Source organism: Lygodium microphyllum, chromosome 23 (genome assembly GCF_053477565.2).
Source record: "Lygodium microphyllum isolate KBCC chromosome 23, Lygodium_microphyllum_v1.1.10, whole genome shotgun sequence".
Classification (NCBI taxonomy): Eukaryota; Viridiplantae; Streptophyta; class Polypodiopsida; order Schizaeales; family Lygodiaceae; genus Lygodium; species Lygodium microphyllum.
Genome location: NC_141157.1, coordinates 31,420,146 through 31,435,021, shown reverse-complemented (window position 1 = coordinate 31,435,021; position 14,876 = coordinate 31,420,146). Strand labels below are relative to the sequence as shown.

The 14,876-nt window shown below is 37.6% G+C and overlaps 1 protein-coding gene across 2 annotated transcripts; it reads right to left on the bottom strand.

The window, feature by feature from the left end:
• Positions 1–420: 420 nt before the first annotated feature.
• LOC148016021 (protein RGF1 INDUCIBLE TRANSCRIPTION FACTOR 1-like) lies at positions 421–3,568 on the bottom strand. 2 transcript variants are annotated; one of them, XM_087663867.1, is made up of 5 exons: positions 3,317–3,568; positions 2,540–2,743; positions 2,121–2,195; positions 1,650–1,790; positions 421–1,405 (listed from the first exon to the last, which is right to left on the bottom strand). In XM_087663867.1, the coding sequence occupies exons 1-5, from the start codon at positions 3,317–3,319 to the stop codon at positions 974–976; spliced, it is 855 nt and encodes a 284-aa protein (XP_087519993.1). In that variant the 5' UTR covers positions 3,320–3,568; the 3' UTR covers positions 421–973. The 2 variants fall into 2 exon arrangements, with proteins under 2 accessions (XP_087519993.1, XP_087519992.1); XM_087663866.1 differs by lacking the exon at positions 3,317–3,568 and having other exon boundaries at positions 2,540–2,752.
• Between the last annotated feature and the right edge of the window lie 11,308 nt (positions 3,569–14,876).

Sequence of the window (14,876 nt, the reverse complement as noted above, 5' to 3'; positions counted from 1 at the left end):
CCCCCTTTTTGCAATTTGTCAATTGCAAGATTATCGGTCATTTTCTTTTTCCAATTTATCCACTGTAAAATTATCAGTAATTTTGCTGTTGATAGTCTGCTGACTGGGGGTCAGTAGTAGATATTTTTTTCCCCCTGAACAATTTTTCAGCCTGCAAAATTACTGGTGCTTTCCTCCTGCCCTTTCTCACTCCCCCCCCCCCCCCCCCCTTTAAGGCCGGCAAATATTACAGGTGAGACTAATCATATCTCACTGACAGCAAAATGATGGATTGTCATATGAGCGCTAAATGCTTGCAGTCAACTGAAATTAATAACATCAAAGGTTGCAGGTTGCAGAGTTTTTGGTACAAAACAACAACAAATTAGAATTTGGGCATAATTCTTTCTTTCAAAGAACAACAAATTAGAATTTGGACATAATTCTTTCTTTTTTTGCTTTTCCTTTCGCCCTTTTATTACAACAAGCCAAATGAAAGGTTGGCAGCTCTAAATCTAGTTGTGACCAAAAAGGCCCCACTTGTACAACCAAGTTATATCCATGGATATGGAGTCTTTTAACATCTCATGACGCAAAATTAGAGCAGAATTGCTGCAAACTAAATTTGAGATTGACAAAGTCGAAATATGAGAGAGAGAGAGAGAGAGAGAGAGAGAGAGAGAGAGAGAGAGAGAGGCTTTGCACCACTCATCACCATGAATTTTGCACAATGAATTGCTTGAATACAAGCAAAGTTGGCATTACCCACCATGCACAATCATTTGCTTGAAAGCAAGCAAAATTTGTACATCTAAGTAGACTGGAACATATCAATATTTGGCTAGAAGCTCTTCTTTGCTTCTTCGTCTTCCTCTCTTCATTTGATCAAGCAACAAAGCAAGCATTGCTGATTCCATTGAGGGCATGGATGGGTGAATGGATGAAAAGGTGGGTGGGTGGATTTAATTGTGGATCAATTAGGATGGTATGTAAGTTAGTAGATAGGAGATCTATGAGGGGTGCCTTTCCTTCTACTCAGTTTAGCTGTGGAGGGGATGGGGAAGCAGCAATGGTGTCCTCTTTTCTTTTTTCTGGCATGGTGGCCAAATGACTGGGCTGTGGGTGCGCAATTGGCCTCGAATTTCGCGCTCGCACTGCACAGTCGTGTTGCTCCTAGTAGATCATTTGCACTGGTGGAAGATGAGGATGTGGGTGATGATGAATGCTCAGAATTCCCTCCTCCCCCAGCCAACAGTACTGACATGGGGGACAGCTGCTCTTCTGTCTCCTCTTCCTCCATCTTCATCATCATGCTCTCTTCGACAGGATAGCTGCTGCCATGTATAACCATCGAATCAGATATTTGCATTGGCACATCACAGAGGAAGGCTTGCACATCTTTGCCTTGCTTGACATATGCATCAACCTGCAAAATGCAAGGTCCATAGACAAACAACATCATTAGGGAGGTGACACAGATTGATTCCACGAACATTTGAGCCACTAAGATATTGAGCTCATATCATTAATCACTAGAGAAGAATCTAAGTAGCATTAGGATGTCATTATTTAAGGCTGGAACCGATATAAAATTGAGCCACTTTGAATTGTTCTAATAATTCGAAAAGCGGCATCCTCTCTCTCTCTCTCTCTCTCTCTCTCTCTCTCACCTTGCAAGCCACCGAACAGTAGCGATAGGCCTCTTGCAGGCTTCTCTCGCAAGTCTCGCAGGTGTTGCCCATCCCCTTTGATGGCCGTAGTTGAGGGCGTTGATTCAAGAAAACCACTCGGGCACTATTGATAATATAAGTCTGCATTCAAAACAATCCAAGACTCGATGATCAGCATCTAATTCAGCTAAGATATGATCAATCACAGCTAATCACCTTCATTGTCCTCCATAATTCTGATTGATTAGCAACTTCGCATCTAATTACCTTCGTTATCTGGATTGATTAGTAGCTTCACAGATAGTTACCTTCATAATCTTGATTGATTAGTAACTTCACATCTGATTACCTTCATATTCCTTCATTATCTTGATTGATTAGCAACTTCACAGCTGGTTACCTTCAGATTCTTTGAATATCCTGATTGATTAGAAAATGCAATAGATCAATTAGGGATTGATGTGATCTTACCTGAACCAAGGCACAGTCTATCAATTTCTGGATGTCATGCAACCTGATTACATCATGGTAGACGTACCGACGGACCTGCAAAATTATACTTTGGAAGATTAGTGGATCTGAGCTAGCACCTTCAGCTCATAATGAATACACCAAGGCGGCTCTTTTGTTACTACCTACAGCATTAACTGCAATTGGACAAAAAGGCCAAGTATGGCACTTCATAGAATTGAAAACTTATAGCACTAAGCAAATCAACACTTGAGCATGGATAGAACTAAGCTGACTGTATGTGAGAGACAATTGGAAGGAGAGAACAAAAGAAGAGACTTGTCTTAAACACCTGAAATCCACAATTCAATCAAACTTTGGAAAGATGAAGAGCTTGCAAAGAGCCATACTGTGGGATTAGTTGTTGAATTTTGAGTTACCTGTAGAAGGTGGTGTGCATTGTGGCTTGAGAGGCAGTGCTGGCAGATGCCCAAGCTGCAATCTACACAGAAGATGTTCTTCTCATTCTTCTTGAGGGCGATGTGATCCGGCTGCTTTGAGCACGCCGCGAAGAATTTCTCGGACAGCAGCGCCTCCAGCCACACCGGCTTCTTGGGCACAGCAACTGTCATTGCATAGCCAACCTGTACCATATAATTGGGTTATTCAATCTTGAGCATGTGCTGCTGAATTAATTATAAGTAATTGTCATCAATTTCGATTCTCCAGCTCTAGTTGTGGATCTTCCTAAGTTTATTAAGTTCTGCAACTCTTTTCAAGTCAATTGGGAAACAATTGCCGATATTAGCATACCATATCTAATTAAGCATCCACCTTATAACGCTCACTCTGATTAATAATTGCTTCCTTAATCACACTCCACGTGAAGCCAATTGGTGAATCATCTACCACTATCAACAGAGGGCCTCTCATGAATTATGCCAAAAATCTAGTCTAATAAATTCAAAGATAATGTGATACTAGAGCATTGATTGGTTTCGATATGAAAGCAGTCCAGTGAGATCATATCTTGTTCTACAGCTAATGGACAACTTGATTAATGTTAATCCAAACCAGGGTTGATGCATGGCTGAGTAGAACGGAGTTATTCATCATGATCAGGGTTCAATTAACATTGAGGGAAGGAGCAGTGACGAGAGAGAGAGAGAGAGAGAGAGAGAGAGAGAGAGAGAGAGAGAGAGAGAGAGAAAACCGACCATGATAGACAAGCAAGGTACTGCAGCTCAGGCAGCTGCAGAAGCCGCAGTACTGCCGGTTATGGTATGCTTTGATAATTTGAGCTCACGAAGACACACAGAGACGAGCTCAAATACAAGGGCAACATATCAGAAGAGTGCGGGTCATATGAGAGAGAGAGAGAGAGAGAGAGAGAGAGAGAGAGAGAGAAAGAGAGAGAGAGAGCCTTCAATTGCTCTCAGGTGGTAGAGAGAGAGAGAGGGAGGGAGGGAGTGGAAGAGAGTAGAGTCTTCAGTCAAGTGAACTTTGCAGTGAAGTGAAGATGGTGAAAGTGAGAAGATGAGAGTACATCCCAGCCGTCCATCTCCTCACCAACATCTGACCGTGCGCAGCCGATCTATCTCAAAATGCGCCACCAACCACGTGCTCCCCCATTCCTGGGCCCACATAACCCTCAACTCTTCTCTCTCTATCTCTTTCTCTCTCTCGCTCTCTCTCTACCCTCTTAGGGTTTTAGCTCAAAACAATCACACACGCTCTCTGTACCCATCTCAGGGTTTTAGCCCACCTCATCACTCTCTCAAGGTTTTAGGCCATACTCTGGCCATGATAACCATGCGGCTTGGCTACGGTAGATGTGCCAGTACTATTGCAACTAGTGATGGCCCAAAGATTCTTCCAAAATGTGTGATAATTAAGAAAAGTGGAAACATAATGCCTTCCACTGCACCTACCCAACACATAGAAAACCTTTGACACATTGCATTGGAGATGCACGAAAATCGATGCCATCGGGGAGGCTGGATTTGTGTGTTGCAAGAGTTGCTTGTTAAAGGAGGTCATATAAGAACACTGCCAAAAATCGAAGGTGCGCTAGAAGAGTTGCAAGTTTTTCAACCCCTCCCACTTCCATGGGCGAATAACACAACATGTTGGGATACACCACTCCACCATCACAAGTACAACATAACAAGCTCTTCCTTGAAACAATACAGTGGCTCTTTATAGAGAGCCATATTCTTACTAGCATAGTTACCCTAAAGTGAAACAACGGTTGATGATTCATGTGAGGATAACATGGTGGGTAGGTAAAACACATGTGATAATGGGATAGGTTAGAAGGATGTGGGTTGTTGTAGAGGCAATAGCAATGAAAATGATCCATGCCAAGAAGCTGCAATTGATGCCACATAGTACTATATACAAGTCACCAAATATATTCAATTCCAAAGTGTGACGAATGAGCATTCAGACACATTTCTTGTTTTTAGCAAGTAAAAGTCTTGCTTTGGGTTCACAAGATCTCTAGCAACCTATGCAACCTATTCTAGTTGTCACGATTGTTGCATGCCATAGAACATGAATACTAAAATGCAAGCCAAGTTGTGCAACAATACCCATATGCTTGATTTTTGTTCTTCCTTGCCATTCAAGTTACCATATCTTGGTAATGATGTGTTTGGAAACACTTAGAACTGCTAGAGCTTCTTTGCCCTCACTAGGAGGTTTTTTTTCCCTTGGCCTTGTATACATGTCATTAAGAACTGCCCTAAACTGTATTATGAAAGAGACTAGGAAGAAAGAGATTAGTATAGGTGTTGCATAGGCATCTCCTTCTAATTCAAAATCTACAAATGTTGTGTAAGATAAAGAGTGGGTATTTAGTGTGCAATGCATTTAGGATCCTTTTTTATATGATACTTGCATGCATGTTGTAGATTTACATGTGTGGTACTTTGACCATTGTGCCACAAAGCATATTACTTTGCAACACAATTTGTTTACTTCTCTTAACTTTGCCCCTAATAATAGTATTGTCACATGTGTCAATAACTTCTCAAAAGTGTATTGACTATTGCTCATGGAAGCACTTTCACACTTTAGATACTTGTAAGTGATATAATTTTTTTAAAAATTTCGATCAATTTCTATCCTTGATAACATTAGCTTGATTATCAAATTTGTGGATGACAATTGTATTGTTCATGATCTATCATATAGTGATACAATTATTATATCTCGCTTCCTAAATTGTGGGTTATACAAGCTCAATAATTATGGTAAATGTGTGGAAGGTATGACATGTGCAATTGCCTACTTGCGAGCTTTTTTAGATGCAAAACTTGTCCATTTTGGTCATCTAAATTTGCTAGTTTGTTGCCATTTCAAAAATATGATATGGTGTCTACATTACTTAGTCTTGAGACACTTGTAAAACACATTTGTGAGGATTGTATATTCATCAAAATGTAGCATGATTCCTTTTCAATGGTTCAGTGAGAGTTGTTCGTAAACTACATCTCGTACATAGTGATATTTGTGTTCCAATATATGCACCATCCTATGGCAAGTACCTATACTTCATGAATTTAATTTATGATCACTCCAAGCATGCATGGGTGTATCATTTGAAAGCTAAGTCCAAATTGTTTGGTGCTCCAAACATTGTGCATGCATAGGTGAAAATTAACTGAAGATCTACATAAGGGACCTTTCTTTTTGCTTGAGGGGGAGAGCATATGTTGTTGAGAAATAGACAAATTATGTATGCTCCAAGAAGAGCTGTACTGAATCCCATATGCACAGTGAGGAGAGTGGAACAACCCAACTTCTATAAAGCATTGTACTTGACTATCACTATCATATGGAATGAATACAATGTCATGATGCTTTGTACTTTTAGTTAAGTATATTGACTTTGTCAGACCTACACAAGATTGTGTTTATGAGTCCAAGCTACCATCTTGGAACCTAATTCACTTGTGTAATAGTTTGTCTCTACTTGTCTATGTCATCATGAGTTTGGTCCTTATCTTCCACCAGCCATAGCATCTGCCATGCTCTAGATCCACGATTTCTAACATGGTCTCAAAGCCTAGTTGGGAATGGCATGACTCCCTTCTCTACTCTCTCAGTCCCGCTTAAACCTCAAGTCAGCTCAATGAGCTTATCTCTCAACTCATCTCCACTTGCTCCACCTTGGCAACCATAGCTAGGTATGTACCTATCTCCTTTCAAGCTTCTATAACTTTCTCTACAAGACATATCTCTCCAAGCTCCCTTCTGAAGATTTATTTTTTGACTCCCAAGGCTTCTCTGTATCACATAAGAACTGGGTATTGCCCTATCTGGAGCTCAGCATTGTCACTTCTTTCAGTTGTTGCCATAAACTCAGCCTGTGGCCTGCATGACATACCCTTCATGGAGGACTTGGATCTCTCTCTAGAGGTAATATCTTTACAAGATTCCTTCTCAGAATATCCTTCTAAAATCAAGGCGCTCCCTCCTGTAGACTCAAAGCTTGACATCGCTCATTGTTCAATGCAACATTACCAAAAATTGTTAGTTCTGTTCGAAATTGTACCTACTTGCTTTTATGTGCTCTGTGCGTGACGATCTTGCAGCAATTTAGAAGATGATCATAGGGCTTTTATAGAGCATAAAGAGAGATTCATTTTTATTTTAAAAAAATTTGAAAATGATCCACTGTAACTCCTCCAATTAGTGAAAAACCAGGCCTGGGTCAAAACCCTAATCCAGGAAGCCATATCCAAGATTACTTAAAGCTTTAATTTTCTTTCTTTTCTCGCTCCTCTTGGCACGCTCAAGCTCCTACCACTCTAAATTGAGTAATCACTCAGTGTTTAGCAAATACTTCATCAACCAATCATCAAGCTTTGGAAGATTTGGAGAAATCAAAGCTGAAGAGATAACATCAACCATCAAGCAACAAGAATCATCATCTTCAAACCATAGTATCTTTTGATACTACATAGTGGGATTTGACACTGCCCCATCACTTGTGCTTGTTAGCACATTCAAGAAGTAACTCACTTTTTGATTCATGCTTCGAAGATTATTCTTAGTCTGTGTGATGATTTAAAGTCACATTGATAAAATCCCGTGTAAATCTCAATCTTCTTGTAAAAGGATAGACACTGCCCGAGAGTTCTCGTGGTAAGACCTCCTCCTAAGATGATTGAAGTGGAACAGATAGCAAAGTTTAATGGTGAAGGCTTTCATTCTTGGAAGGAGAAGACCATGTACCACCTTATGTGGAAAGACTTGTGGGACTTGTTTGAAGATGAGGAAGAAGATGCAGATGACAAGAAAGAAAATATTGCAAAAGACCGGCCTAGAACAAAGACATGGAAGAAGGTGAACAACAAAGCTCTAGGTATTATTGCATGGGGTCTATCAGATGATGTATTACACCACATCTCCGGCATCAGGGATGTAAAGAAGGCATGGGAGGAACTTGACAAAATTTTTGGCACACAAGCAAAGAACTCAAAGGTAAAATTACTTATACAGTTTTATAAGTTGGATGTAAAAGACAATTTATCTGTGACTATACACATCAATAAGTTCAAGAGCCTTAAAACTCAGCTAGCAACTCTTAAAAAGAACATTGATGAGGATGAGGCAATAGCAGTGCTACTTGCCAGTGTTAATCATGAGCCATATGAGAACCTTGTTTCAACACAAAATAATGTTCCCATTCTCTCACTCAAAGATATTGAGCACTCACTGCTTGATGGAGAAAGCAAATTTAAAAGCAAAGATGTAAAAGAGACCAACTCAATGGAAAATCTATAATACACCAAAGGAGCTACTGGATCCAAGGGAAGAGGTCGAGGACTCAACACCGACAATAGAAGACGGATGACATGTCATTATTATGGTAAGACTGGCCATATTGCTAGTGAATGTTTTCACAAGAAAAGAGCACAGTAGATGTAGAATGATACCACCAAGGTTAATTCATGGAAGAAGAAGAAGAAGAAGATACTTCCGCTACCATCAACAACTGTGATAGATTGTTCTAAGGAATTTGTTCCCATATTGGATCTCTATGTTTCCCTTAGTGGATTTGCTTTGGAAAAACCCTTGCCAAAGATGTAAAGTCTCAAGCTTTAACTTGACTAGGCTACCTATGAGCTAGTCTCCCGGGCCATGTTATCATGTAGGGGGGGCAAAAGCCAGCAAGTGTAGGGACTCATAATTTGAGGGGGGTGTTGAGAAATAGACAAATGATGTATGCTCCAAGAAGAGCTGTACTGAATCCCATATGCACAGTGAGGAGAGTGGAACAACCCAACTTCTATAAAGCATTATACTTGACTATCACTTTCATTTGGAATGAATACAATGTCATGATGCTTTGTACTTTCAGTTATGTGTCTTAACTTTGTCTGTCCTACACAAGATTGTGTTTATGAGTCCAAGCTGCCAACTTGGAACTTAATTCACTTGTGTAACAGTTTGTCTCTACTTGTCTATGTCATCATGAGTTTGTTCCTCATCTTCCACTTGCTATAGCATTTGCCATGCTCTAGGTTCACGATTTCTAACATATGTCTAAATAGTTTGGTGCATCTTTGGTGGTTGAACATAAAAATACAATGTATATTGCCATATAAACCATAAAAAAATGGTGTAATTGAGAGAAAGGAGAGATCTCTTATGGAGATGGTATAATGTATGATAAAAATTCAAGCTTTGTTACATTTCTTTTAGCTTGAGACTATCATGTGTGCAAGTTATGTGAACAAGTGTCCCACCAAAGCATTCTAGCATATATTCTATAAGGCTTGAAATAGCAAAAAGTAAGAAAAATCCATATGTTTCTTACTTGCATATTTTTTGCTCTTAGTTTATACATTACTATCTAATATGTAACATTTAAAAGAAATGGACGACAAGGTTGTAAAATATAACTTTGTTAGTAACAATTTTCAGAGCAAAGGTTATAGGCTATGTCATCTAGAAACTAAGCATATTCTAGCCAATCATGATGTGGTCTTCATGAATATTGTCTAGCCTTTACGTTCATGTACCAAGGAAACAAATATACATTTACTCTTTTCAATGGTGGCTAGTTAAGCATAGCATCAAAGGATGTAGTTTTTCAACCTATGTGGGCTGCTAATGAATCCACATAACCTCTTTCTAATGCAAATACAACTGATGCACTTGTTGATGAGAGAGTAGAGATTGAGAACATGAGGACTATGCCAAAATGGCCAATGAAAACATAACATAATAGTAATTTGGATGGACCTTTCTCTAGTTGCACTTATTCTGGTTCTCATAGTTCCTCTTATGCACTAGATTATTGTACATCGGTTGTTTCTAGTATGTGAGATAAGGTCGAGCATGTTTCTTTTGAAGAGGTACAAAATTTATAAAATTGGACATCTACTATGTAATCTTAGTATGATGGTACTTTTTTCCCTTACTACTACTAGTAAGCTTCTCATCTAGACTTGTAGACATGCTCATTCACTATAGGAAAAACTTAGTATGGTAAATATTATAAATTGATACATCTCAATTAACTTTGTGTAATGAGCTCTCAAGCTTCTCCTTCTCCAAGCTGTGTGTGTACATTCTTGGAGCATTGATTCCAACATTTGGTTTCAAAGTGGACTTCAAATTATTGGCTAGAGCTATCAACCCATTTGCTTCATTTCTCTAATTGGAATGACACTTGATAAGCACCCATAGGTCACCTAATGTTGTGGGAGATCCTCTAGGACTTGTATATTTTGATTTGGGTTCATTTCAAGGTTTCATTTGTTGTACCACCAATATTGTGTAAGTTATCTTGTTCTTTTTACATGGCTTTAACATTGCTCATTTTTGCAAGGCCTTTTACAATATACTTTGTATTGTGCTATATAGCACATGTTGGTTTTGTGTGGATCTTCCCCTATATATGTAACATTTACATCAAGTATAGTCAAGGGCCATAGCTAGCAACAATGGTACATCCTATGTGGGTTGTCGAGGTCAAGTTGGATGGAACCAATTGTCAATTATGGGCTTATTGTGGAACATTATGTAAGAATTGATGTACACCTTATTGTGGCTCTAAAAGCCACAAGTGTAGTAGGAAGAAGTGATGTTGGGGAAGTTTCAAGTTTCAATATCACTATAGTTTTAATGTTAGAGTATCATGATCAACTATTGTAAGTAGTTTTGTTGTTTTGAGAGAGATGGAAAGCCTTATGTCTCAATTGCATTGTCTACTAAATGTACCATGATTCTATACATTCCCTCATGTCAAACAACCAAAGAGGCTTGGAATACACTTGCACATTTGTACAAAGGAATAAATGATTCTCGTGCTACTTCTCTACATATGTTATTAAAGAGTGAATGCATGGATCAATGTGATTTTGTGGAAAATTTCTTAACAAAAGCCAAAGATCTAGAGGATAGTCTAGTTAATTGCTGCACATGAGATTTTACCAAGCAATGAAGTTGTCCAAACTATTCTCAATGGTCTTCTTCATTCTTATTAGAGTTACATGTCCACTATTTATTTGATGATGAAAGGAAATACCAATGCTTTGTCATTTGAGAAGTTGATTTTTGTTTTACTACAAGAAGACTAACCTTAGCACATGGGTCCATTATGTATATTATAGATAGAGTCTTTGTGGCTAGTCTAAAAGGTAAATGAATATCTACCTTTTCTATTAGTAAGCACAATCTACAAATATTATTCAAACAAAGGAGGTTGATAAGAATGAGAAGAAATATGGAATAAAAGATTTTGCAAGTATTGCAAAGAAAGAGATATGGCATGTATTCACAAATTGTCACTTGTACACCCAAGGAGATTACTATATATAAAATGTGTATCAAGTGAGTTCAAAAAATGATTTTTTTAAAAATATATAATTTTACATATTTACATTCATAGAAGAAAATATTTTAAAATGTAAAAATTTATTCACATAAGGGGTTTTGATATTTCATATGTAATTTTTTAACATAAGGGTATAGTTCAATCATAAAATTGGACTAGATTTTTGTGACAGAAGGGTATGATGAACCTTAGCAAAGGTGGGATATGATAAATCATGAGGTAAATAATATCCATTTGTGCATGATTTAACTTTACTTTGTTAATAAGAACATGTATAGAGAAAGTTAAATCTCAAAGAGACCATGAAAGAAGTTGATCTAGGTGATTATAAACATGTTTCAACTGATGAGAAGATCATCAATGCCTTGGAAAGGGATTACAAAATTCTCAGTAGATTTATGAATGCTTACAAATGAAATGATAAAACTAGTGTTTTATATCTATTACTTAAGGATTTGTTAAATTCTTCATGAAAAACACAAACTTATAGGAAGGGATTTATAAATTATGGTAAAAAGTCATAAAAGGATCAAGAAAATATCATAAAATAGGTAACATATGGATATAAAAAAAATGCCATGAACACACATGATATATAGGATTTATACATAGTGATATCCTCGAGCTTGTATATATTGATGTTTATGGTATGATGCAAACTCTGTCTTTTGGAAATTTCCTATGATTCATTGGCTTTTATTGGTAGTTACTCCAAGCATTCATGGGTTCATTGTGTGAAAGCTTGAGTCCCATGTGTATGTATGCTTCAAATAGTTTGTATATATGGCTTAAAATTTTTCAAGATCAAAACTTGACACTTCTCCATTTTGATCCTCAAGAACCCCATTAGGGGGGGGGGGAGGGGGGGGGGGGGGGGGGGGTATAGGAAGGTCTAAAGAGTTTCATGGATTTTTAAATGAACATGGGATAAAACAATGTAGTGGATGTATACATCTCAAAAACACTGGGAAGTTCAGTCATAAATATATGTATGTATCAAAAGGGCTCGTATAAAGGGGTTACTTACAAATTGAATAGAAAAGGGTTATGTCTTATTAAGGGAAAATTCACAAATAAGGATATTTACAAATAGGCATTGAATGCACGTGATATAGAGGGTATACATAATATAGTGAATTCACTGGGTCAAAAACATGGTGTAGATAAGAGACATGACATAATACATGGTCAAAAGTTAAGCTTTGTCACATGGTTTCTAGGTTGAGCCTATCATGTGTGGAGCTTATGTACTAAACAAGTGTCCCACCAAAGCATTATAATTTGTTACTGCATATGAGGCTTGGTATGGTAAAATGCCATATTTTTCTCACTTGTTTTTTATTTTTAGTTTATATATCAGTACATATAAAACAATGAAAATAAATAGATGGCAAGGCTATGAAGGCATACTTGTTGGTCATAGCTTAGAAAGTAAAGGTAAGAGATAGATGGCAAGGCTATGAAAGGCATATTTGTTGGTCATAGCTAAAAAATTAAAGGTTACAGGTTGTATCATCCACAAAACCTAAGCTTATTTTGGTCAATCATGATGTCATCTTAGTGGAAGATGCTATGTGTATCCTTTACTTTCATGTACCAAGAGGATAAATGTATGACCATAGGATATATGTGTTAAGCTAATTTGAAATCTATAAAAAATAGTAATTGCTAAATATAACAACATAAGAATGCAAAAGAAAGGTTTCTTCTTCTCTTGACATTGGCATGGTGGCAATGCATTTTTATAATAGCTTGAGGTGCAACAATTGGATCACGAGACCACCAATAACCACAAATCCATTTTTGGACTATATATGGGAGAATGTAAAGAGGTGAGTCTACTACCTCCTTTTGAATATCTCCATTTTCTTGGGGTCATGAGGAATGAGACCAAAAGATTAGATGGTTCAAAGCTAGCGTATGAGCCAAGTAGGCAAGAGAGAGTTGAACCATACATAAATTGAGCCCTTGAAAGAATAAGAGTCTCCATCCATGACTCATTGTTGAGCTCTTGTTGAGTCTAATGTTTTCCTTTCATTGCCAATATAAGGAGGATAGAATTGAATCACCAAATGCTATCATATTCTTACAATCTGGTAGAACATGAGGTATTATTGTGTTTGTGAGGGATGGAGGAGCTGATCTCCTACTCAACACATTGCTCACTCTTAAACACATACGACTAGATAGAAAAGCCAAATGGGTCGATTTGGAGGATGAAGTTAGATTAGAGTAGATTATGTTAGATTAAATATCATTGAGACAACAAATTTAAACAACCTCTAAATATAAAACCTTGATCTTGTATAAGATATGTTGCATATCTGAATTAATTAATTGCTTGCATAAGGTTGGGTATGCTTCGTTCAAGGACTACCAAAAATAGCAGTTGCTAAATGTAGCAATATAAAAGTGAAAAGTAAAAAAGGAAAAATGCATGCCAAATTAATTTTTGCAATGAGTTGTAATTTTTGAGAATTTTGGTGTTATTTTGAGCATCATATGTCCACAAGGAGAATATGTATTGTGGAAACAAGCTCAAATAAAGTGAAAGATGGGTTCACTCCCTTTAAAAGTGTAATATTACCTAAGGTTACCCTAGAAAACCTATAATGGATGATGAGGTTGCAGAAACTTAATTTTCTTTTATAAGAACCCTATCCACAGTACCAAAAGTGAAATATACAAAAGAAAAGGGACTATTCATAATGGAAAGGATAGAGGATGTCACTCTCTAAAGTGAAACCCTAACCCTAACATATATAATGTGTTTTAGTGGATAGAGAATTGATTCTTGTGCATGCAACTTTTGAGTCTACCACTTCTCCATCTTCGTCTCTACTTGGTGGTTGTTTCCATTGCTTGAGAATGAGGGCAAGAAAGTGGGAGTGTGAGACTGAGTGAAAAACTAGTAAAAGTGAAGCTCAATCTCCACTCCTTACTTCTCTCTCATCTTCTCCTCTAGCTTCCATAGCTTCAGAGAGTAAGAGTTTGAGTGAGAAGGAGTGTGTGAGGGATTTGTGTGAGAGAGTGAGGACCAATTGAAAAATCTATTCCTCCATCTTCCTCTTCTGCTTCTTCTCTATCTTTTTCTCTTCACATTGGGGTAGTGGCAATGTGGATTGGAAGAATGAGAGGTTGTTGCTTAAGGTACAATCTTGGATTTTGAGACCACCAGCAAATAATCATGCATTTTGACTACAACACAAGAGAAGGTAAATAGGTGAGTCTACTATATTATCCTCTTAGATCCCTTTGCTTTCTTGCATTTGTGAGAAATGAAGGAAGCTTCAATGGTTCAAAGGTAGGGTACAACTCGACTAGGTTAGAGATAGTTGAGCCATAGGTGAGTTGAGCTTCTAAAAGAATAAAATTCTCCACCCATATCCTATTGTCAAGCTCTTATTATTGGGACAAGGATAGATTTGAATCACTAAAGGCAATCATATTCTCACCATGTGATGTAGAAGATATTGTTGTGCTTGAGAGGGAGGAACAAATGACAAGCCTATCTCCCACCCATACACATTTCTTAGTCCAAAACATTAAGATGAGCATAACCATGACTATAAAGAGGCCCTATTCATATTATAGTTAGCTGAAACCCTACTATATTGTCAAGTTAGAGAGAGAGAGAGAGAGAGAGAGAGAGAGAGAGAGAGAGAGAGAGAGAGAGAGAGAGAGAAGAGAAAGAGGAGGCTCCATTCTTACAAAGGAGGAGAAAAGAGGAAAGGAAGGAGATCATCATCACAAGGAGAAGAATCCACCACATTTATATCAAACAAATAAGGTATGTCTTGAAAACCCTTCTTATGACTAAGCAGCAATGAAAGCTTGAAAACATCGGGATTTATATTTCTTCTCTACATCTCCTCTCCATCTCTCTTACATTACCTTCTTCTTTCTATTTGAAGAAGCAA